Raw genomic sequence first — 24,290 nt, 5'->3', positions numbered from 1 at the left:
ATTGAAATGTTTCATTATTGGAAACATTTTAAGAGATACTTATTATTCTTAACATCTTTTTTTTTTTTTCCTGCCTGTCCCGTTTGGCTCTTTTGCATCAGAATTGTTGTCTAAAGGCAAAGAAAGATGCCCAACGGATTTACTTTACCAAATTGACCATCCCAGCCTTGCCGTAATGGTCCATTTGATTCACCTTTTATTGTTTATTTTATTTTCACTTACTGAATACGGGACAGACTTGACTGGGGGAAAGAAGGCGAGAAAGAAAGAGGGAAAGAGAAACAGCTGAGAAGAGGGACGGGGGAGAAGGGCAAAAAACATAAACCAACAGAACGGGCAGAAAAAAAAGAAAAAGAAAAAAAATGCATATATCAATCACCTGGATCACCTGCTGAGAAAGAAAAAAGAAAACAAGCAGAAGAGAACAAGAGTAATAGAATAAACAACATCACAATGATATATGGGAATATGACAGTAAATACTAAATATTAAACATTATTGTGCAGCACGTAGTGGCCCGAGCGAGCCCCAGGCTCCAGGCCCCGATAAGCGGCCGCCAAGGAGTGAGCCGGTGTGTACCTGGATGCCCATCCCCAGACACAAAGAACCACCAACGCACCGATGTCTGAGGGAGTCCGCCACTGGCAGGGGAAGTGGTGGTGGGGAAAGACAGGCCTCCAAACCTTGGAGGGCCTGAGATGTCCCCAGAGAGGTGGCGTCTGACACCCAACCTGACATATAGACACAGACATACAGGCACACACAGATACAAACATCCATTCCCACCCTCATGCTCTCATATGCACTTACTCCACACTCAACCAACGTGGAGACAGACATAAAGAGACGCTGTACACACGATCACACTCCCCAAGCGTACTCTACGAACCGGGTCTAGGTACCCTTGCCCCTGGAGGGGGGAACTGCACCCAGACCCAGGTGGTGTTACCCTTTTCCCTGCGGTGGGGGGAGGCAGACCGCCCCGACTCCGCAGCAGCAGGGAAGCCCCACACTCCAGACCGCAGTCGGACGGCCAACTCCTCCTCCTAGCCCCCCCGCTCCAGCAGGTCACAGAGAACGGGGGTGAGAGAAGACTCCAAACCTCCCTCCACCCGCTCATTGTAGTGTTGATGCATGTGTGTTCTAAGGTGCATTTAAAACCCAGGAGGGCATGGAGCTACCTGCCAGAGAGCAGTAGGTAAGCGCATGGTCCCTCCTGCTAGCCCTCAATGTCTGTGTATTTAAAATTGAGAGGTGGGCAACGATGCCAGGGGTGAGGTGTACACCCTGATGGTAATTTGGATTCCGTGTATCGTGCCCACCCCCAAGATCCTATATGTATGTGTAATGAGAGTGTGAGTAATGTGAATGTCTAAGTTGTGGGATAAAATTGAGGCAGAGGCAGCCAGAAGGGGACGGGGGGGACGGGGGGGGGGGGGGGGGGTAGCCTCCTCTGCACCCTGGTGACATACCCCTACTCCAAGGTCCTGCATGTGTGGGTGGTTGTGGTGGAGCGGGAAGAGGGAGGCAGCTGGAGATGGGGAGGGAAGGAAGGGAGGGGCAAGTGACCCCTCCCTGGGGCCAGCCCCCCCGCTGACCCCAGTAGGCACCCCCATGCTCCGCGGCCCGCCAGGGAAAGGGGGCCCAGGCCCATCCAGACCGGGACCCAGTGCAGCAGCGCCTCCCGGCCCCACAGAGCCCGGGACAGTCCACCCAACCCCACCACAGAGAAAACTGCACCCACCCCACCATCCACTCATCTTCCAGACTACAAAAGACAATAAACGTCCAGGCTAAGATCTTCCTCAACCTCTCCTGTATCTCCCCCTCCTGCAGAGAGAGTTCCTGAAGAGAGGAAAGCTCCTGCAAGATGTGACAATCTCCCCAACCAGTTGAAGAGCCCCCCAGGTGGCTCGACGCACCGGCGGCACCCTGCGCCAGGACTGGGCCCCCATACACCCACCCGCCCACAACCCCGACAACACACCAACCAGGACCCAAGCCCCCGAGGCCCAGCCCAGGCCCCAGCCCAGAGACGGAGCGCCCCCAGAACCTCACGCCCATCCCGGACCCACCCAGGGGCAGCCAGGCTACCAGGTCAGTAACCCACGTCCGTCAGCACAGACCCTCCCCAAGCCCCACTACACGCAGCCGCGAGGAAACAGTCACCTGAGAGCCAACAGAGCCCCTAACCGGACATGACCGCTACCCCGGGTTGAGCCCCCCACGGAAGATGCCTCCGGGGAACCCCCCGACACCCTAAGCCTGTCCCTACCCCCACACCAATCACAACAGTGAAGGCGGGACCAAACTATGACCCCCCACCCCCACTAGGTGATGGAGCTGATCAAAGGAGCCCAGAGCAATTGATCTGATGTGGTGGCAGAGGCTGTATCAAGACTAATGTAATCTAATAGATAATTTCTATATTGGTTAGAATTAAGATTGTTTTTATTTTTCCAGTTCATGAGGACTGTTTTCTTGGCTATGCATAGGGCAGTGAAAACCATATGGACTATATTCTTTTCTGAAGTGACATTATCTAAGCTGCCCAACAAACACACTAAGGGGGAAGTTGGAATGTTACATTTCAGACACTTCGATAAGTCTTCACATATCTCGCGCCAAAACTTCTGAACTGGTGGACAGAACCAAAGAGCGTGGATATAATTGTCCGGTGAATTGGTTTGGCAGTCTTCTTAGTATTCTTAACATCTTAACAGATACTCTGACCCGCAACTATCGTAAAACGCTTCGACTGGACGTAGACACCTTTCGTGCATGCGGAGTACCGATCGGGTTTCCGGTACGGATCGGGTAGTGACAGTGACAACTACTGTACAGACTGTCTTCAACAACCACTAGGTGCATTATCGCCACCAACAGGTGGTGGTTAAAGTTTGAGCTCTCTGGGGTTTTGAATCGGTTTCAGATATCTGAGCTTTTGTGCTTCTTTCTTTAATCCAGTGTGTCTTCATGTGAGTGTCTCCTCTCCTCCAGTTTCTCCTGCATTGCTTTGAATCCTGAAAAACCATCTTCCTCCCCTTGCTGTTGACCTGCTTAAGCCTTCTCGCAAAATTATTCAATTTCCACCAAAATGAGCTGGTATCTAGGACAACATCTTCATTCACTTTCATAGCCTATACCTGTGACAGCTGCAGACTCCACCACCCCACAGCTCTGAACTGGATACATGCACATACATAGATAACTGGAGTTTGGGTTCAGATTTGTTGTCTCAGGATGATCCAGACTTGAGGTCCACACAGCTCTCTGAGGACTTGGTAGAAAACTGTGGCAGCATTCGTGTGATTGTTTGCTCCCTTAGCTCACGGTAAGAAGAAGACAGCTTCAACCGTCTGTGTGTTGACAAACTGGAACACACCTTCACCGCTTTTTCTTGCTAGTAACGGTGTTGTAATGGCAGAAAAAGCAATTAGTTAAGTTACTAGTCACTGAAAACAAGTACTGGTGTTAGTACCACTGTTTATTTTAATGCCATTATTCCCATCACTGCTCATGACCATAAATACATGTTGGAATTTTGGAGTCTATTAAAGCTGTAAGAGGGCAAGAGATAGGGTACACCCTGGTCAGATCCCCAGACTGAAAAGAAGAGGATCTTCAGGCCTGGAAATGGCTTGAGAAGGAAAATTTGTTTTTGCTTTTTGAAATAAAAATGTCTTTAGCTGCTTTTTGAAGGTCTTCAGATACTGTAGAAATAGAGGAAGGGCATTCCACAGTCTCTGTGCAACAGATTGGAAAGATTGGTCCCTTCGAGTTCTGACACAAGTGTGGGGGACCACTAAAAGGTTTTGATTCCATGACCTCAGGTTATGAGAAGAGTTGTGTATACAAATCAAATCAGCAATAAAGGGCTCTAAAGTTTAAAACTAGAATTTTAAAATGAAGCCAGTGTAGTGACTTTAAAACGGGAGTTATATGGGCTCCAATTGTCTCATTGCAGAGTTTTGCACAACCCGAAGATGAGCCAGCCCTTTCCTGTTGAGACAACTAAACAGACTATTGCAATAGTTGAGTCTTGTAGACAAAAGCATGGATATCATCTCAAGTTCACTCATTGACACCATTAATCTAGGTTTTGAGATGTTCCTTAAATGAACAAAGCGGGTTCTTACTGTCTTATTTAAATTTCGCTTCAAAGTAAAAGCTTAATCAAAAACAACACCCAATATCAGCCTGTTGTCTCGTCCCACAGCAGATTAAAATAATGACCTAGGAATTGAATTTGAAAATAAATCAAATGTATTTTTAACATTACTTATTGTCCGAATAAAGATGAAATAAATAAGAATATTAAGTAATACAGATTAAAGTTCCAGTAGTATTTAAACAAAAAAAAGTTTGAAAACAGGAAATTAAAAATGGTCTCTGGCGTACGTTTAAATAAAGATTCAAATTAAATCAAAAATATTTTATTTTCCAGTCCAAAGCAAGTTCCCAACGTTTACAGATGATTCAGTTCATAAATTCACAATTGCATGTCGCCCTGGAGCTGGTCTCATCTTTAGGATGATGTTCCTAGCTGCTGATAACCATGCTAAAGCTCTGTCACGACTACAGCCATGTGAGACGTGCATGAGGCTCTTTACAGGATCATATATACAACTGTGCTTAATTACAGTAAAACTGAACAAAACAGAATTGTTGTATATCATGAGGTCTTTAGGTCAATTACACAGTTTAACTGATTACATACCGTATTTTCACGACCATAAGGCGCACTTAAAAGTCTTAGATTTTCTTCAAAAAGTACAGCGCGCCCTATAGTGCAGTGCGCCCTGTGTGTTGTAATGAGGAGGTAGTAGAGAACACCATGAGAACGCTAAAGGGTGAAGTGTGGCCGAGTTGGAGGAAAGACTCGAGCGGTGGATCATCGAGCAAAGAACGAGCAGGAGAAGCGTTTCGACGGTCACCATTCGGCTAAAAGCAGTTTCACTTTCACTTTTTATGAAACGGTGCCATTTTTCCATCAGGACCAGGACTACGGTAGCGCAGCAACTTCCAGCGGATTATAAGGAAAAGCTGGCCATCTTCCGCTCATACTGTAGCAAACACATCGGCGACAAAAACATCCAGCCCAGCCACATCACTAACATGGACGAGGTCCCGCTCACTTTTGACATCCCGGTGAGTCACACTGTGGAGAAGAAGGGGACCAGCACGGTAGCGATACGCACAACGGGGTATGAAAAGTCGTCTTTCACTGTTGTGCTTGGCTGCCATGCTAATGGACAGAAACTGCCGCCTATGGTGATTTTTAAGCAAAAGACTTTGCCTAAAGAGAAGTTTCCAGCAGGAATCATCATTAAGGCAAATGAAAAGGGCTGGATGGATGAGGAAATGATGAAAGACTGGCTGAGGGAGGTGTATGTAAGGAGACCAGGTGGTTTTTTCCACGCATCACCATCGCTCTTAATCTGTGACTCTATGCGTGCCCATCTCACAGCCAATGTGAAAAAACTAGTGAAACAAATGAACTGTGAGCTTGCTGTCATTCTGGGAGGCCTGACAAAGGAACTCCAGCCGCTGGACATCGGTGTGAACCGCCCGTTCAAAGTAAGGCTGCGAGCGGCCTGGGAGCGATGGATGACCGATGGAGACCACAGTTTCACCAAGAGTGGAAGGCAGCGCCGGGCGAGTTACGCCACAATTTGCCAATGGATTGTAGATGCTTGGGCTAACATGTCTGCTGGCACTGTTGTTCGAGCTTTCGCAAAAGCCGGCATCATTTCCGAGGAGCCGCACGGCACGGAAAGTGACTCTGACAGTGAAGAAAGTGAACTTGGCATGTTTGATGGAGATTTAGCGCAGCTGTTCAATTCAGACACAGAGGATGAGGACTTCGATGGGTTTGATTGATGATAAAAATGTGAGTACCAAACTCAGGTTTGCTCCCGCTTTATTTTTAAATACGCATACGGTACTTGTATGCGCCCTATGATCCAGTGCGCCTTATGTGTGTGTTAAATACAGTAATGGCACACATAACTGAGACTGTGCCTTTTAGTACAGTGCGTCTTATGGTCGTGAAAATACGGTATATAGTTAAATACTTATGTGGTCCAACACGCAAATTTGGGGGATGGGGGGTGGACAAACAAACTAAGAGACGATGTCGCTTCTCTTGTTTTATAGTTTGCTGTCACATTTCACTCATTGGCTAACAAGACTGAAAAGCTATTCGCTTAGCAAGCATGATCCTGGGGTGTTTCTGACAGGGAAGCTCACATAAACATTACCAGGTACCAACGTGATGCATTAATTTAACTTGACATCACAAGTCCAGGGCGCTGGTGTTGTGCAAAAGTTATGGTCTGCCAAAAACAGATGTCCAGTATTTGCCAAAAAGAGATGTTTATGTAAGTACATGTTTTTTGCACACTGGTAACAGTGAAACAGTTTATTTGCAGCGTGGGATCGTTTGTATTTGGAATATGAACGGAGATTCCTGAGGATTTTGTCACACTGGACACAGATGTAGCTCTTGGTGTTACGATGAGCTGAATGTGAGAAGCTTCTGTCACAGTGTCTACAGTTGTATGGTTTCTCTCCTGTGTGGATTTGTTCATGTCTCTTAAGCTGGCTGATAGTGGTGAAGGATGACCCACATTGGTCACACACGTGCTTTTTAACCCCACTGTTACAGAGTTCGTGTTTTTTGTAATTCACTCAGTGTGGGAAAGCCTCTCTCACACTCTTTGCAGTAGTTCATTTTATCTCCAGTGTGTCTACGCTGATGTATTTTCAGGCTTTCTGGTAATTGAAAGTTTTTCCACAAAGGTCACAGTGAAACTCTTTCCCACCACCACAGTGACGACAGGTTTGAGAATTGGATCCATCTGTGTCGCTCTGCTTCTAAACAAAGACACAAACACAGTAAGTCAGGGAATTCCTTCAACATTTTTATCCTGAAAATCGCCTGAAACAAAGAGCATCTCCCAATTTAATGTATTTGATGTAGAGGAACAGCAACAAGCACTGGTACTGTATAAGTTTTCTACAGTACCAGTTTTTGCTTCCCACTGTCACCAAAGTGCTTGCTCATAGGGGGTCATATGATTGTTGGGATTTTCTCTGTATCTATTATTGTAGAATCTACTGTACAATATAAAACACCTTGAGGCGACTGTTGTTGTGATTTGGCGTTATATAAATAAGATTGAATTGAATCTTGAAAATTGATGACTATGTCATAAATTGCAGGGACAAGGTTAAAAACTTGGGCGTGTGGTTCAACATGGCGCTCTCCTTCGAGTCTCATGTAAAAGAGACAACAAAGACCACCTTTTGTCATTTGAGGAACATAGCTAAAATCAGACAAGTTTTATCAAACTACACTGCAGAGGTTCTTCTCCACGCATTTGTGTCTTCGCGTATCGATTATGGTAACGCTCTCCTTTCTGGGCTACCAAAGAAAGGTTTTAGAGGTTTACAGATGGTGCAAAATGCAGCTGCTCACATTTGAACTAAAACTGGAACATTTGAGCACAATACCCCTGCATTGAAATCACTTCATTGGCTACCTTGTGAGGTTCGACAGATTTTAAGGTCCTGCTGCTCACCTACAAGGCTTTAAATGGTTTGGCACCTTCATACCTCTCTGATCTTTTGAACCCTTATGTTCCATCCCATGCTCTCCGATCCCAGGATTCTGGTCATTCAAAAGTTCCTAGAGCCAGAAAAATAACTATTGGGGGAGCGTGCTTTTTCCTTTTCCTGCCCCGTTTTTGTGGAACAACCTCCCTCAAGATATTAGTGGAGCCTCTGTGGAGGTTTTTACAGCTAAGTTGAAGACCCACTAGTTCACCCTATCCTACACATCTTAATTATTGTTTTTAACTTTTATTGCTATGCATCACTTTCATTTATTTCTTTATTTTTAAATAGCTGTACAGAACTTTGTCTGAAAGCACTTCAGAAATAAAGTTCTTCTTCTTATGTTTTTGTTTCTTTGTTTTCTGTTTACTTTTTTATTTTGATTAGAGAAAAGGTGAGCCTAGGTCCTATTAACCTATAACAACTGTGATACTTGCTTCTACTAATAACACTCAGCTTACTGGACGAAAATAACACATTTTTTCAATCAGTTCATCCAATATAACTCCATAAGTTTACTGATCTGACTTGTTCCAAACACTCAGTCTAATATAAGAAGATAATAATATAAATACATACCTCACAGTACTGCACTTGTAGAGTTACTTTCTGGTGTGGATCTTTTGGTGTCTTCTCAGGGACTTTGGAGATTTGAAAGTCTTATCACACAGGTCACATTTATAAGGTCTCTCCTCATTGTGGGTAAACATGTGTTGTTTTAACTCTCCAGCTGTTGTAAATAGTTTTCCACACTGATCACAGAAATAAACATTATGTCCAGTGTGACTGCGTAAGTGTAGATTAGTTTTTAAGGTTTTAGCCCAGGTAAAAGATTTTCCACACAAGTCACAGCTGTACGGTTTAATTCCACTGTGGATGAGTTGGTGTGTTTTTAAGCTTCCAGGCTGGGTAAAAAATTTTCCACACAATTCACAGTTGTAGGGTTTAACTGCACTGTGGATAAGTTGGTGTGCTTTCAGGTATTGAGCCCGGGAAAAAGATTTTCCACACAAGTCACAGGGGTACGCTTTAATTCCTCTGTGGAGGAGTTGGTGTGTTTTCAGGTGTTGAGGCCGGGTAAAAGATTTTCCACACAAATCACAGTTGTAGGGTTTAACTCCACTGTGGATAAGTTGGTGTGCTTTCAGGTATGGAGCCCGGGAAAAAGATTTTCCACACAAGTCACAGCTGTACGCTTTAATTCCACTGTGGATGAGTTGGTGTGTTTTCAGGTGTTGAGCTCGGGTAAAATTCTTCCCACACTCGTCACAACTGTATTTTTTCTCTCCCTTTCTTCTGTGAGGTTTGTCGGCCTCCTGAGAGGGCTGACTTCTCGCTCCATGTTGGTCCTGCAGTGACAGAGATACAAACAGAGGCAGTGAGTGAAATGCAGTCGTGGAACAAACTGAAACTGCCTCCATTAGTGGAATCAAAGAGGTCAAGAAACACGTTGTAGGTGTGTTACCACCACCTTCTGGTGATAGTTTCCCACTACAATGATGTGCTACAATAAGACTTGTCAAAGGGGAAAATCTTTTATGTCATAAAAATATTGTGAGTTCAACTGATGATGATGTTGTTTCAATGTGTGCTGATAAAATATGATCTTTGTATTTTCTTGTAACTTCTGTGGTTTTTGTTTGTGAATGTAGCTTCTGTATGTATGGAGGAGGAGCCCAGGATGGAAAAGATAAAGCTGCTGTTAACAACCAGCTGTGCACACAGTTTCAATAACAGTGTAACTGAGATACTTTTCTCACCTCCTGTGTTGAAGTCATTGTTTCCTCTGTAGTGGCTGAGCTGAGTCCAAATGGCTGAAACTGTTCCTCTGCTGCTCCACCAGACTCTTCTCCTCCTGTTACTCAGCTGGGACACAAAAGTATAGATATGTATTTTATCCCTGGCAAGAAGAAGCAGAGCAAATAAACATTACGACACTCATCAGTAACAATACCTATGAAGGAGGAGTGGAGCAGGACCGGAATACAGTATTCGGAAAGGCACACAAAAAAAACAAACAAAAAAACAAAACAATTAATTTCTTTACGAATATTTATTTCGAACAAATACTTAAAAAATATTTATATTTGGGAACAAGGGAAAACTTTATATGAAACAGCTGAGTTTCCTTGAGAGACTGCAGAACAGTACTGGATGAGTGAGTGACGTGTGAAAGAGGTGACTGACACAGGCTGCTCCACACAGCGACAACGACGGCTCGGCTGAGCGAAAAAAAACACTGAACTGCATCACTATTTTTGTTCAATAGATTTTTTTGGACCTTAACTGTGTTCTGGAGGCAGTTTATAGGTTTCGCGAAGATCGGGAGATTATTTCATTACGCTGCACTATTGACATCTGCATTCGGGTGCTCTTATGTTCACTCTGTTTACGTAGCTCTGTTAGCTTGGTAATTTAGACAACAGGCTGTTGACAGAGTAACGATAAAGTTCGGTAAAAAGGTTAAAACAATGATTGTGTCGAATGTATGCACTTGTGCGAGCTATATAGTACATTTAGGTTAGCATAGGTTGAAATACCTAAGTAAGGTTAACCTTAGTTGTTGGTTTAACCATGGTTGAGGCAATGGCTGTTATGTTATTTTCTTTTCAGTGACGTTACATGTTCATTGCTGGATTTATGGAAAGAAAAAATCAACTAATACTGCCTATCCATAGTTGCTATAATGGATACAATTAAAGAATACTTACACTATAACATTAATTACAAGCGTAACACAAAAAATTGATTTTTATGCCCAGCTTGAATTTTACTCAAATACAAATACTTTTCCCCCCTCAATAAATACAAATACAGATACTGGCTGCTTTGCACATCTCTACTATGAAGCTTCAAGGTGAAATCCCAGGAGCAACTACAAAAAGAAAGTCATCAGCTGCCTACAAGAACTTGAAAGGGAAAAGGCCACTGAGTAGGGCTGGGCGATATGGCCTAAAATTCATAAGGTGATATAATTTGAAGCATGTGCGGTAACGATATATATCGTGATATATTCTTTTCTTCTGTATAACGTATTTTCCACACTAAAAATCCTTTAATTTTCTCAAAAATCGAGAGTGTGCCTTATGTATGAATTCTGGTTGTGCTTACTGACCTCGAACCGATTTCTGCGTGCAGAAATCTGTTAAAAAAATGTTTTAGTACGGTGGTTCCCGACAAGATGGCAGTCTGAAAAGAGTTGCTCTGCAACTTGCACACTGAAAATAGATACAGTAATAGCATGCACCGTCTTTTTTGGAACATTGTGTATTGGCACATGTATGTGAAATGCCCTTAAATAACTAGCCTTTGTGAACTAATGCGGAAACGGCAAACCAGAAGGGCGCAGCGTGCTAAAGACCCTCCGACTGAACAACAAGCTAAAACTACTAAGAAAATGGATGCCTACGTCAGCAGGCCTCAGGAAGACCCAGCGGCTGCGACGTGTGTAGCCTCGGGAGGAGAATTAACACTAAACGAGTTGGTTGCGGAGTTAAGAATCATTCGGACATCGACAAATAATATTGAAAAGGACACGAAACAGATAAAAACGACTGTTCAGGAGATCGAAGGTAAAATCAATGCGTTGAGTGCCCGCATGGAAGAAGTGGAAAGTCGGGTTGCAACTCTTGAGGAGGCAACCCATGCGTCAGAGCAACAATTACCCACTATTCAAGAAGAAATTAAGAACTTACGGAACCATATTGAAGATCTGGACAACAGAGGACGGCGCTGTAATATCAGGATAATTGGTATACCTGAGTTAATAGAAGGAGAGGATATGATCAAGTTCTTACAGCGGGAGATCCCCATAATGTTGGATTTAACTTTGGAGCCCCGTACGCTAGATATACAGCGAGCGCATCGTGTTCCTATGGGTCCACCGAAACGGAGTAGGAGAGAGGGAGAACGACCGCGGCCTGTTATGGTTAACTTACTCCGTTATCGGGATAAGGAAGACATCCTTCGGGCGGCCAGAGAGAAAGGCCAGATTCTATGGCGTGGGGCGAAGATAATGTTTTTTCCGGATTACTCCCGACGAACCATGGACCGGCGCATGTCTTTCAAACAAATTAAGTTGGAGTTGAGAGAAAAAGGAGTGGAATACTCGCTGCTTTTCCCCGCTACTCTAGAAATAAAACGCAATGGAGCAAGGCACAGATTTTCTTCACCGGAGGAGGCTGCAAAATTTATTAAGAATATGTTCCCTTAAGATAAGTGACACTTTCTGCCTTTTTTTTGTTTTGTTTTGTGATCGGGGATGGTGAAGTACTTTACCATATGTAAGTGCGTTTAACGTGTTGTTAGATGGGTTTGGTGCAGGGATTTTCTTTTTTTTTTTTCCCTTTTACTCGATTAATTTAAATATCCCTATAAACTACTAGTTATGTGCTGGGTTGCTAGCCGGGCACCGGTGACCACCAACCCTGGGTTTTCCAGTGTTAGCAAGAATTAGTCTTGCCTTTTGTTTTTTCCTTTTTTCTGGCTGGAGTTTTGCTGGAGCTGTTTTCAGTTTGTTTCTATTTATTTTGAGTCCTTGTATTTATAAATTGGTTTATCTTCACATAAAACCACCTTCTATAATGGATATATTTATGAATTGGAGTATTATATGGAATTCCACATTGTAACATGGATAGACAGACAGATTTCAAAATAGCCAGCTGGAATGTTAAGGGGTTGAATAACGGGATTAAGAGGAAGAAAATATTAACATATTTAAAGTTATCAAGAGTTGATATAGCCTTTATTCAAGAAACACACATGTGTAAGTCAGAAACTTTAAAACTTAAATGTTCCTGGGTAGGTAAAGTCTTTTCCAGTCCTGGAACTGGTAAAAGCAGGGGAGTGTCGGTTCTGATTCATAAAGCAGTTAGCTTTACTGAAACAAAAGTAATACCAGATAAGGAAGGTAGCTTTATATTGGTTTATGGACAATTACTGGACACACCAATAATTTTATGTTTTTATGTAATATCTATGCACCTAATGCGGACATACCCGCCTTTTTTCATAACCTGTCACAGTATCTTTTGGAATTAGAAGGTGCACAAATAGTGGTAGGAGGAGATTTTAATCAAATACTGGATCAAGACCTAGATAGATCACTTCCTAGGAGAGGCACAGAGAGTAAATCTGTAGTTGCCATAAGGCAGATGACCTCAGATTTGGGTCTGAATGATATTTGGCGGACAATGCATCCAGAAGGCAGGGAATATTCATTTTACTCTCCGCCTCACTACTTTCTGGGCAGGGATAGCTCAGTAGGTAGAGTGGTTGCCCCATGATCGGAAGGTCGGGGGTTCGATTCCCCTTAACAGCTACCCTGAGGTACCCCTGAGCAAGGTACCGTCCCTACACACTGCTCCCCGGGCGCCCAATGGCTGCCCACTGCTTCACTGAGTGAATGGGTTAAATGCAGAGAGCAATTTCCCCACGGGGCTCAATAAAGTACAATAATGTACACACTTTCTTCTTCTTTCTTCTTCTTATTTCTGAAGCCTTAGTGAATAATTCTATAGATTCAAGTATTGGTAATATAGTAATTTCGGACCATGCGCCAATTTTTCTATGTCTTGGAAATATTTTACAGATTCCTCCAAGCCGCAGATGGCGTTTAAATGTGTCCTTAATTAAAGACTCTGGTTTTATTAAATTGATAAGAGATGAAATACAATTTTACAAACAGACAAATAATCGAGAGGACACTACATTGGCTACTTGGTGGGATGCTATGAAGGCATACTTAAGGGGGAGAATAATTTCTTACGCTTCCTTTAAAAAGAAGGCAGCTAACAAGAATATCATTACGTTAGAAGCCAAATTAAAGGCACTTGAGGCAGTACATTCCCATACAAAAGACAGAGTTACGTTGAATAAAATCGTTAAAGTTAAATATGAGTTGAATGTACTGTACAACAGAAAGGCAGAATACGCTTTATTTCGCATTAATCAAGCATATTGGGAAATGGGAGAAAAGCCGAGTCGTTTATTAGTATACCGTCTTAAACAGAAAGACAGTATGAACCATATCCCAGGCATACGACAATCAGATGGGGTTATTTCAACTTCTATTAGACATATAAATGATGGATTCAGGGCCTTTTACAATAATCTTTATTCTACACAAGGTAGTTTAGATGAACAGAAATTCGAAGCATTTTTTACTGATTTAAACCTGCCACAGCTTTCTACTACTGACCAGCTGATTATAGATGCTCCAATTACAGTGGAGGAGATTACCCATGCAATTAACAGTATGCCACTTAATAAAGCTCCAGGATTAGATGGGTTACCATTGGATTTCTATAGAGCATTTGAAGATATGTTAAGTCCCCTGTTGCTCGATGTTTATAATGAGGCGTTCAAAGTAGGCTCATTACCTCAGTCAATGCACTCTGGACTTATAACATTTATTCTTAAAACTGGGAAAGACCCTTTAGACCCAAGTGGTTACCGCCCTATATCTTTGCTGAATTCTGACCAAAAAATCTTGGCAAAGGTCTTAGCGGGCCGATTAAAAGCAGTAATGGCAAAAATAATTCATGCAGACCAATCTGGTTTTGTTCCAAACCGCTATGGTTCAGATAATATTAGACGGTTGGTTAATTTGCAAAATTATGTATATGATTCAGTATATCCAACAGTGGCCCTATCGCTGGATGCTGCAAAAGCTTTTGATTGTGTTGAGTGGGATTATCTGTTTAAGACATTAGAAAAGTTCGGTTTTGGTGATAATTTTATTAGGTGGATAAAGATATTATAAGATTCGCCTTCAGCGCGAGTATTGACGAATGGGCTCATATCAGACCTATTCCTTTTACAGAGATCCACAAGACAGGGTTGTCCCCTTAGCCCCGGTCTCTTTGTAATTGCTATAGAGCCTCTGGCACAAAAACTGAGAAATAATGTAAATATATTTGGAATTTCGATGGGTAATAGTCAACATAAGCTTCTATTATATGCAGATGATATGTTGTTACTTATGACCCAGCCTGGGAAGTCAATTCAAGCCCTATTAGAACGTATAGAAAGCTTTACGCTGCTTTCAGGGTATCGTGTCAACTGGGATAAATCAGAGGCAATGCCTATGTCAGGACACTGCCCCCATACTTTATTTAAACAGTGGGAGTTTCGGTGGTCCGTGAATGGTTTGAGGTATTTGGGGATACAAATTACCTCGGATTACACTAAGATGGTTCAAGCAAATATGGAGCCAATGATTGAAAGAATAAAAATGGAATTTGGTAGATGGTCCAGAGTGCGTCTCACAATATGGGGTAAAATTAGTTGTATTAAGATGATGACTGCACCCATGATCTTTTATATTTGATCTAATATTCCATTACACATTCCAGATAAGTATTTCAAAGATCTAGACTTTTTGATCCGGCAGTTTCTTTGGGGTAGTTCACCACATCGTTTAAGTATTAGGAAACTTCAAGCGAGTGTAAAACAAGGAGGTTTTTCATTGCCTAATTTCCAATGGTATTATTGGGTGATGAACGTGAAACAACTTAGAGCTTGGTTACCTACTGCACCAGTTAAACCCATCTGGTCCCATATAGAGACGGAAGTTAATGGCCGTATTTCTCCTTGGAGGGAGCTGTTTGATACCAGTCATAAAACTACCCATCCTATAATTGCAAACGCGAAGACATTGTGGTGTAAATTACATAGGGCAGGTCGCTGGGACTTTATTAAATCACCTTCGGCAACCTTATGGGGGAATAAAAGAATTTTAATTGGAGGGACATCGGTTGACTGGCTACAGTGGCGTAAAGCAGGCATCCTTAATGTATCAGATTTATTTGACTGTGGGACTAAATGTTTTTTAAGCTTTGATAAAATTGTGGAGTTATATAAGTTGAAGCGTAATCAATTCTGGAGATATGTCCAAATACATAGTTCATTATCGAAGTGGCTGGGAACCCCCTTGAGTTGTCCTGTGGGCAGCCCTGTGGAAGTCCTGCTCTCAAGATCACCCTTGGGTAAAGGCATTACCTCTAAGATTTATCACTTATTGCAAGAACGGTCAGCTGACCCTCTCCTTAAAGTTAAGGGCTACTGGGCCCAGGACATGGCATTGGACATATCTTCAGTTGAATGGGATTCATGTTTTCAAAGTGTTAATACTATGTATAAAAAAACAGGCAGTAGATTTATTCAACTTAAGATAATCCATAGGTGGCATCGAACACCGCAGCAATTGTATAAATGGAACCTGGCCTCTACGGACGAATGTTGGAGATGTGATGGTCAAAATGTTTCGATTTTACATATCTTATGGAGCTGTTCGGGACTTCGAGATTGGTGGGAAAATATAATGGAGGTAATTTTCAGTGTTTTAAAAAGGAGATTTGGTATCTCACCAAAACTGTCCATACTTGGTATAACCACAGAACTTTCTGATGGAGATTTTTCTAGTTATACAAAAAGATGGATTATTCTGGCTTTTACTACGGCCAAACGGGTCCTACTAAGACATTGGCGGAAAAAGAACCCCCCTCCCTATGAAGAGTGGCTAAAGACAATGGCTAAGTTGGCGTCTTGTGAAAAAGTGACTTATGGTTTATTAGATAAATTGCATCAATATGATTGTATTTGGTCCCCCTTTACAAGCTGGCTTTCTGTAACTTGAAGAACAGAAGAGTAATGATAGAGTGGTGGTGTGGGGATTGGTGTGCGAAGAAAGAATAGGATAACTTTCCTTTGGTTGTTTTTTTTTTTGTTTCTGTTGTTGTGTTTTGTTGTTGTTTGTTTTTGGTTGTTTGTTTTTGTTTGTTTGTTTTTTAAACTATTTATTTATGTAGTTATTCTTAAGTTCTGTTATTGAAGTTTAAAATGAAATAAATAAAAATTGTTGATGACAAAAAAAAATGTTTTAGTACAACTTTGGTAAGCCGCACAGCTTGATGGATTGTCAGAGCATTATGGCTGCCGTAGTGAAAAGCTTCGCGGAGTAATCTGGGTCCAAAACTCCGTCAACTTCAGGTCCCAAAGTCAAACGAATACTAAGAGTTAAAAACGGTCTAAATTCTTTCATCTTTAATTAAATCATCAGCGTTGCTGCTTTATCGGGTGTAACAATTAAGTTTTACATCGATGCATCCATGAAAACAGAATTTATTAAATTTAACAGAGATAGAAGTTAACAGGAAGTTAGCTCGCTAGTTTACACCTAAACATGACATGTTCTAAGAGATTTTTGAAACTAATTCAAACGTACAGCTCTGCTATCACTTCCAACATAAATGAAGACAGAAAACTAAACAGCAGTGGCCTTTGAGGGGTTACTGAAGTTTGACTACCTGATATATAATGTTGTGCTACGTGATTGCTAGCGACACAGCTATGTTAGCATAACATTAGCACAATGAAGCTGGAGGATGAACGCCAACTTTTTTTCCACTCATTAAAAGTTAACGTGAGGGATTCTGCTGGTCAGGGACAAATGCAATCGTATAGCAGGATGCTGTACACAGGCCAAACTTCAGTCAGGAGAACAACTGAGATTATTCATCCACAATACGAGGTTAGTTATTAATATACTGCAACAACACGGGAATAGAGCAGCTGCGAGAGAATTCAACATTAATGAATCAATGTTACAGAAGTGGAGGAAGCGCAGTTTTTGGCTTTCCCCAAATTTCAAAAGGGCTTCATCTCTTTGCTATGACTGTCGCCATAATTTGCAGATGATAATGGTTTTAGCCGCTGCGATGCTTTCGACCAAAACAGGCGCAGCTTGATGACATCATCAACATGCGCTATCGCGATAGAGCGATATAGTCAAAATCTCTATCGTTGGTCAAATTTATATTGTTTCTATCGTATATCGTTTATATCGCCCACCCCTACCACTGAGCTCCCTGCATACCACCACCTTTACCCAGGGGATGCTACACCCTGTATATATTTCAAAATAAAAAATAGCTCAGTTTCCTACAATGGCGGCAGCCAGTTAGTTTTAATATTACTCTTATTATTCTTTCTGGGTCACAAAATAAATGTTTAACATCTTTTTTGCCTTTCACTACTCAGGTTAAACATGATATATGAGTCACTTGGATAACTTAGAAATGTTATTGTTTGGCTTTTTTTAGTATTTTATTTGTTCCTGAGTAAATCGGTTTGGCTGAGATTAAAGTTATAGTTTTTACACAGCTGAATAAACGTCAAGCAGACAGCTGATTATCAGAAGTGTGAGATGCTCGAGAATATACTCCGATGTAGACGGCTGAGTTTATTAAACTCCACCGAAACAATCTGCAAATGTAATTAAAATGTAATAAAAATGGTAAAATGGTAAATGGCCTGTATTTGTATAGTGCTTTACTAGTCCCTAAGGACCCCAATTGACCACATTCCTATAACGATCCCACACACATTAGGTGGTACTCCATTATAACACAAAATTCCTGTATTTAACACATCACCAAGACCATCTGTGACAGCGTTCATGTTTTACAACAACTAAAAGGGAAACAGAAAATACACACTGATATATTACATACATACGAATTTATAAGTTAAATATAGTGTACAATAACCAAGCTGTTATCAACCATCATTAGCTATTGAACCTGCATTTTTGTTGAAGCAGTCTTCAGAAATGGGAAATTATTACATTCAGAAATCACATAATTTCCACATTCATGGCTGCATCAGCAGATATTCAAAAATACATAATTAAAATCACCTTGTTACCTGCAAACATTAAACGTGTTCTCAGGTACATTTGTGATCATTTTCAAGTTGTATGGCTTTAACAATGTGACATTTTCTCCCAAAATCACAATACCATCTCATTCCTTTTTGTAGAGGCAGGCATTTTAAAATGTTTACATTTTTAGGTCTTTATTTATTTAACTTTTTTACAATCCCAACCAGCACAGTCACTGGGTACTTTTGTGATTGTTTTCCTTCTCTATAAGGGACAGGTTCAAAGGTTGAAGGTCTCTCTCACTTTCAGTGCTGCCACATGTGGATTTAAGTCCGCACTGCACTGTGTGTGTCTGTTGTTCAATGTTGTTCAACAATTTCAACAAGAAAGCGGCTGGACTTCTTTAAGTTTGGTAAAACACGTTTCACCGCTCATACAAACCATTATGACGGAATTATAGAAAACACTGCATCAAAAACACAAAAAAAAGTTGTTTCAGACATGTTGATCTCAGCAAAGGAGAATCACACCAAAACTTTCTTTGTGAGTACGGGCAGCTGCACCTAAAGGCACAATGAATAGCGAGCACACATTGAACCGTACATAACGCTGTAGGGGCGTAAGGTCTTTTAATCGTGGATGTAGTCAACGCGGTAAATAGAAATGAGGCTGTAGAGGTTTGGTGCAGGCAGAAAAACAGCTGCAGGGACAATGAAAAGACTTTTCTGCTCCAACTTCTCCCAGCATGCTGAGCTAATGATTAGTTGGTGTTTTTCTCCAAACACTCTCTCACTCTTCTCTCAACGTGTTCACAATAAACTGTGAACAGACACCGAGGAGAGCAGCAGAAGACCTCATTCAGGAGCTAAACTCAACATGAACTGAACTCACAGTAAAGTTAGCTCGGTGCTTACCTTTAGATGAGCCCACAAACCGAGAGAAACTCCGCGATGAAGCTGCAACTCTTTCCAAACACACGAAACAGATCAGGGAGCAGAGACCCACGTGGTTCACGCTGATCTCAGCTACGATCCAGGAGACAAGGGTGGGCAGATCGATGCAGATATCGATCAGGACGTTGGTAGTGGTTTATGATCGATACTTTAGTTTGTTTCTCTCCTCTAAGTTCACTACTTTACTCCCGTTTCATGAAAAAGCAGCTCTCTCTGCTCGACTCCTCTCTTGCACACATGCTTTGCTCCGCCCCATTTTCTGCTCTGCTGTGATTCGTTGCTGTGCGGTCACGTGACTCAGAAGCTACATTTGGGGGGTGTCCAAATTCATGAGCCGCGTCCTCATTTTTTTTTTTTAAATAAACTTTATTAAGAAACAGTATACAGAACATGTATACAACCAGAACAAAATTAATATATGCCAGGGGGTGTGATACAAAGAATTACAAACATTCAAATAATTTGTAATTACTACAAATAGTAATAGTTTTCATAGCCTTTTTGTTAAGTGATCCACTAATCAATTTTATGTAACATAAAACATCATTATAGTAATGTTTAAAATTAGGTTTTTTGTTACTGTATTTGCATTTGTGAAAATAAAATTTAGCTAAGATAACTAACAAGTTTATTATAAAGTAAACATCTTCTTTTTTTGGCCTTCGAAAGAAACAAAATACAAGATTTTCCCATTTCACAGTAAAGTCTTTATAGAGATGTCCAGCAATGAATCTACTGAAGTCTTTCCAAAATGTTCTAGCGTATGAACAGATCCAGAAGAGGTGTTGCACAGTCTCAGGATGGCTTCCACAAAATCCACAGTTCACATTTATGTCCCTTTTGAACTTTGTCACGTAATGATTAGCAGGATAAAATTTATGCAGTATTTTAAATGAGACTTCCTTCACTTTATTCGTTACCAGTTACTTGTTAGGAATTGTCCATACTCTTTTCCAGTTAATGTCACTGACAAAGAAATTCCAATAAGAGACCACATGTGGAATAGTTAGAGATTCTGTCTGGAACAAAGCACGGATATTCTTATTACTTTTACTGTGGTTTGTTAGACAGATTCTTCCTATGTGTGAATCTAAAGGGTTGGGGAGAGAAACAGATGATATGCAAGGTTGAATACCTTTAAACAGCATTATAATACCCGTAGGTATTGCATCAAATAATATGGCATATTCTTTGGGTGTGGCTGGAAATTTATAGGTGTTTAAGAATTCTGAATAGGACATAAGCTGCCCATTAGGATTAAACAGCTGATTCACTAAAACAATCCGTTTCTCAACCCACCTAGAAAAAAAAAAGATTTATTTTCATACACTATGTTCCTATTATTCCAAATTGAATACGTATGGGGAGTAAAGTTGTGTTTATATATAAGGGACCAAGCTAATATCAGAATCAGAATCAGAATCAGAATGGGTTTATTGCCAGATGTTGAGGTTTACAACATTAGGAAATTGCTGCGGTGCTTCAGTGCAGACAATAAGAATTAAAGTGCTATGTAGAAAGAAAGATATGTGCATGAGATATACATGAGATATATACATGAGAATAAGAATTATGAGTGCTACGTAGAAAGATATATACATGAGTGCAGGTGGTGATCAGTGCCAAACATGAAATGATGCAGTGACACAGCGTAGGGTCATGTGTTAGTGGCGGGGACAATCATGTGGTTATTGTTCATGTGTCCAACAGCAGAGGGGAAGAAACTGTTCTTGTGGCGAGAGGTTCTGGTGCGAATGGACCGGAGCCTCCTGCCTGAGGGGAGCAGGTCAAACAGACTGTGTCCAGGGTGAGAAGGGTCAGCTGAGATCCGGGCTGCACGCCGCAGTGTCCTGGAGGTGCACAGGTCCTGCAGAGATGGGAGTCTGCAGCCAATCACCTTCTCAGCAGAGCGCACAACACGCTGCAGTCTCTGTTTGTCCCTGATAGTGGCTCCAGCGTACCACACGGTGATGGAGGAGGTGAGGATGGACTCGATGATTGCAGTGTAGAATTGCATCATCGTCCGTGTTGGCAGGTTGAATTTCTTCAGCTGCCTCAGGAAGTACATCCTCTGCTGGGCTTTCTTGATGACGGAGGTGATGGTGGGCTCCCACTTCAGGTCCTGGGTGATGGTGGTACCCAGGAAGCGGAATGAGTCCATAGAGGTGATGGGGGTGTCAGTCAGGATGATGGGGGGGAGTGGGGCTGTGTGCTTCCTGAAGTCCACAATAATCTCCACTGTCTTCTGGGCATTCAGCACCAGGTTGTTGTGGCTGCACCAAGACACCAGACGTTCAACCTCCCTCCTGTAGGCAGACTCATCCCCGTCCGAGATGAGTCCGATAACGGTGGTGTCATCTGCAAACTTGATTAGCTTGACAGACTGGTGGGTGGAGGTGCAGCAGTTGGTGTACAGGGAGAAGAGCAGAGGAGAAAGAACACAGCCCTGAGGGGAGCCGGTGCTGATGGTCCGGGAGTCCGAGACATTCTTTCCCAGCCTCACATGCTGCTTCCTGTCCGTCAGGAAGTCAGTGATCCACCGGCAGATGGGATCAGGCACATTCATCTGGGAAAGCTTGCCTCGGAGATGGTCTGGAAGGATGGTGCTGAAGGCAGAGCTGAAGTCCACAAACAGGATCCTGGCGTAGGTTCCTGGGGAGTCCAGATGCTGCAGGATGAAGTGTAGGGCCATGTTGATGGCGTCGTCTACAGACCTGTTGGCTCTATATGCAAACTGCAGGGGGTCCAGGAGGGGGGCCGTGAGGGTCTTGAGATGGGAGAGAACCAGGCGCTCAAAAGACTTCATGACCACAGATGTCAGAGCCACGGTTCTGTAGTCATTTAGTCCAGTGATCCTAGGTTTCTTGGGGACAGGGATTATGGTGGAGGACTTGAAGCAGGCAGGCACATGACATGCCTGCAGTGAGGAGTTGAAGATGCCAGAAAACACTGGGGCCAGCTCGTTTGCACAGTGTCTGAGGGTGGCAGGAGACACGCCGTCTGGGCCGGGAGCTTTCCGAGCATTCAGACTCCTAAACTGCTTCCTCACATCTGCTTCATGAATATGAAGAGTTGTGGTCGGAGGAGGTGGTGTGAAATCCTCTTTTGTGTGGGGTGAGGGGGCGGGTGTTGCAGGTGAACAGTTTGAAGGTGGTGATGGCTCTATGGAGGGGGGAGAGGTGGGGGAATTAGTGTCCAAAGTGCCTCTATTGTTGGGGCCGTTGGAGGTGTGAAGGCTGCCTGATGGCTCGTCAAAACGGCAGTAGAAGTCGTTGAGGGTGTTGGCTAAGAGCAAGTCATCAGTGGAGTGGGGGGTTTTAGGCTTGTAGTTTGTAATATTCCTAAAACCTTTCCACACAGAGGCCGAGTCATTCTCTGAGATCTGCTGCTGCATCTTCTCAGAGTGCTGATGTTTAGCAATGTCCACTTCTTTAGTGAACCTGTACTTGGCCTCTCTGTAGCAGTCCCTGTCTCCGCTTCTGAACGCCTTTCTCTTTTCCAGCCACAGCTTTTTGAGTTTAGGAGTAAACCAGGGTTTGTCATTGTTATAACTCACCCTGGTGCGTGATGGCACAATGCTGTCCTCACAGAAGTGGATATAGGAGGTGACAGTGTCCGTAAACTCGTCCAAGCTGTTAGAAGCAGCCTTCAGTGTGTCCCAGTCTGTAGACTCCAAACACGTGCGAAGCTCCTCCACAGCCTCGTTGCTCCACAGTTTTTTAGTCCTCACGACAGGTTTGGAGAGCTTCAGCCTCAGTCTGTACGCGGGGATTAGGTGGATCATGACGTGGTCAGAAAGTACGAGTGGAGCGCGGGGCACCGCGCGATAGGCCCCGCTGATCGTGCTGTAACAGTGGTCCAATGTCCTCTCCTCTCTGGTCGGGCATTTAATATACTGCTTGTATTTGGGAAGCTCATGGCTCAGATTGGCTTTGTTAAAGTCCCCAAGAGCAATGATGAGAGAGTCCGGGTATGTCCGCTCCATGTGGAGAATCTGCTCTGCGAGTGCGCACTGAGCTGCTTGCGCATCCGCGTCTGGCGGGATGTAAACAGCGGCCAGGATGAATGAAGCAAACTCCCGCGGAGAATAAAACGGTTTGCAGTGAATAAAAAGATATTCCAGAGAGGGAGAGCAGTGCTGAGCAATCACTGTTACATCTGTGCACCAGCCACTATTGATGTAGAAGCAGACACCTCCACCTTTGGTTTTACCGGAGAGAGCGGCCTGCCGGTCCGCGCGCAGCAGATGAAAGCCCTCCAGCTTGAGCGCGCAGTCTGGGATGTCCTCACTGAGCCACGACTCCGTAAAACATAAGACACAGGAGGAGGCAAAGTCTCTGTTCATGCTTCAATAGAACTTGTTTGTGAAGCATCGAAAGGTTTTCTGGAAGCTTATCTATATTATAATCACAACCTAAGATAACTTAGACCACCAAACTTCCAAATGGATACCGGATTTTTAAGAAAATGTTTAGCCCAATTAATCTTAAATGTATTGTTTAGAGTAGTAAAATCCAAAACATTGAGACCACTGTGTTCATAGTCATTCATCAATACACTTTTTCTGATGTAATGTAATGTGTCCTGTTTTTCCAGAGGAAGTTGAAGAGCATTCGGTCGATATCCTTACAAGTTTTGCCGTCCACATGCAGAGAAATTGCTGCATAAGTCAGTTGACACAGACCTTCTGCTTTTGAGAGCAACACCCTTCCTCTTAAACTTAAATCTCTCTGCAACCATTGATTTAATTTGGTTTGAGATTTTTTAATAATTGGGGGAAAATTTAGTAAAATTCTGTCTTTTGGATCTTTGCAGATAATCAGATCTAAATATGTTGCTTCATTTTTAACTGTTATATTACAAATACTCTGAACATTACACTCTTTGACAGGCAATAATTGACATTTATTTAAGTTTAGGACCAATCCAGACCCTTTTGAGAAATCCTCTATTACGTGTAAAGCAATTGGCACTTGGCTGGCATTTTTAAGAAAAATTGTGGTATCAGGCTATGACAGCGTTGATGGAGTTTTTAAATTGTGTTGATCGGC

At 42.6% G+C, this 24,290-nt stretch overlaps 2 protein-coding genes across 3 annotated transcripts in view; both read right to left on the bottom strand.

Moving 5' to 3' along the window:
• Window positions 1-20,406, bottom strand: part of LOC113029611 (uncharacterized) — a 34,061-nt gene extending 13,655 nt beyond the window's left edge. The window contains exons 1-2 of one of the 2 annotated variants that reach the window (XM_080306779.1): window positions 19,201-20,406; window positions 9,381-9,486 (exon numbers count right to left, since the gene is read on the bottom strand). In XM_080306779.1, coding sequence (XP_080162905.1) covers window positions 9,381-9,398 — 18 coding nt within the window. In that variant the 5' untranslated portion in view covers window positions 9,399-9,486; window positions 19,201-20,406. Of the gene's footprint in view, window positions 1-9,380; window positions 10,067-19,200 lie in introns of those variants that run through there. The other variant, XM_026180583.2, reaches the window with a different exon arrangement.
• Window positions 1-24,290, bottom strand: part of LOC113028849 (uncharacterized) — a 147,052-nt gene that overhangs the window by 13,655 nt on the left and 109,107 nt on the right. The window lies entirely within an intron of this gene.

This window comes from Astatotilapia calliptera, chromosome 9 (assembly GCF_964374335.1).
Source record: "Astatotilapia calliptera chromosome 9, fAstCal68.1, whole genome shotgun sequence".
Taxonomy (NCBI): Eukaryota; Metazoa; Chordata; class Actinopteri; order Cichliformes; family Cichlidae; genus Astatotilapia; species Astatotilapia calliptera.
Note: the sequence above shows the minus strand (reverse complement) of the source record. Positions and strands in the feature narration are given on the sequence as shown.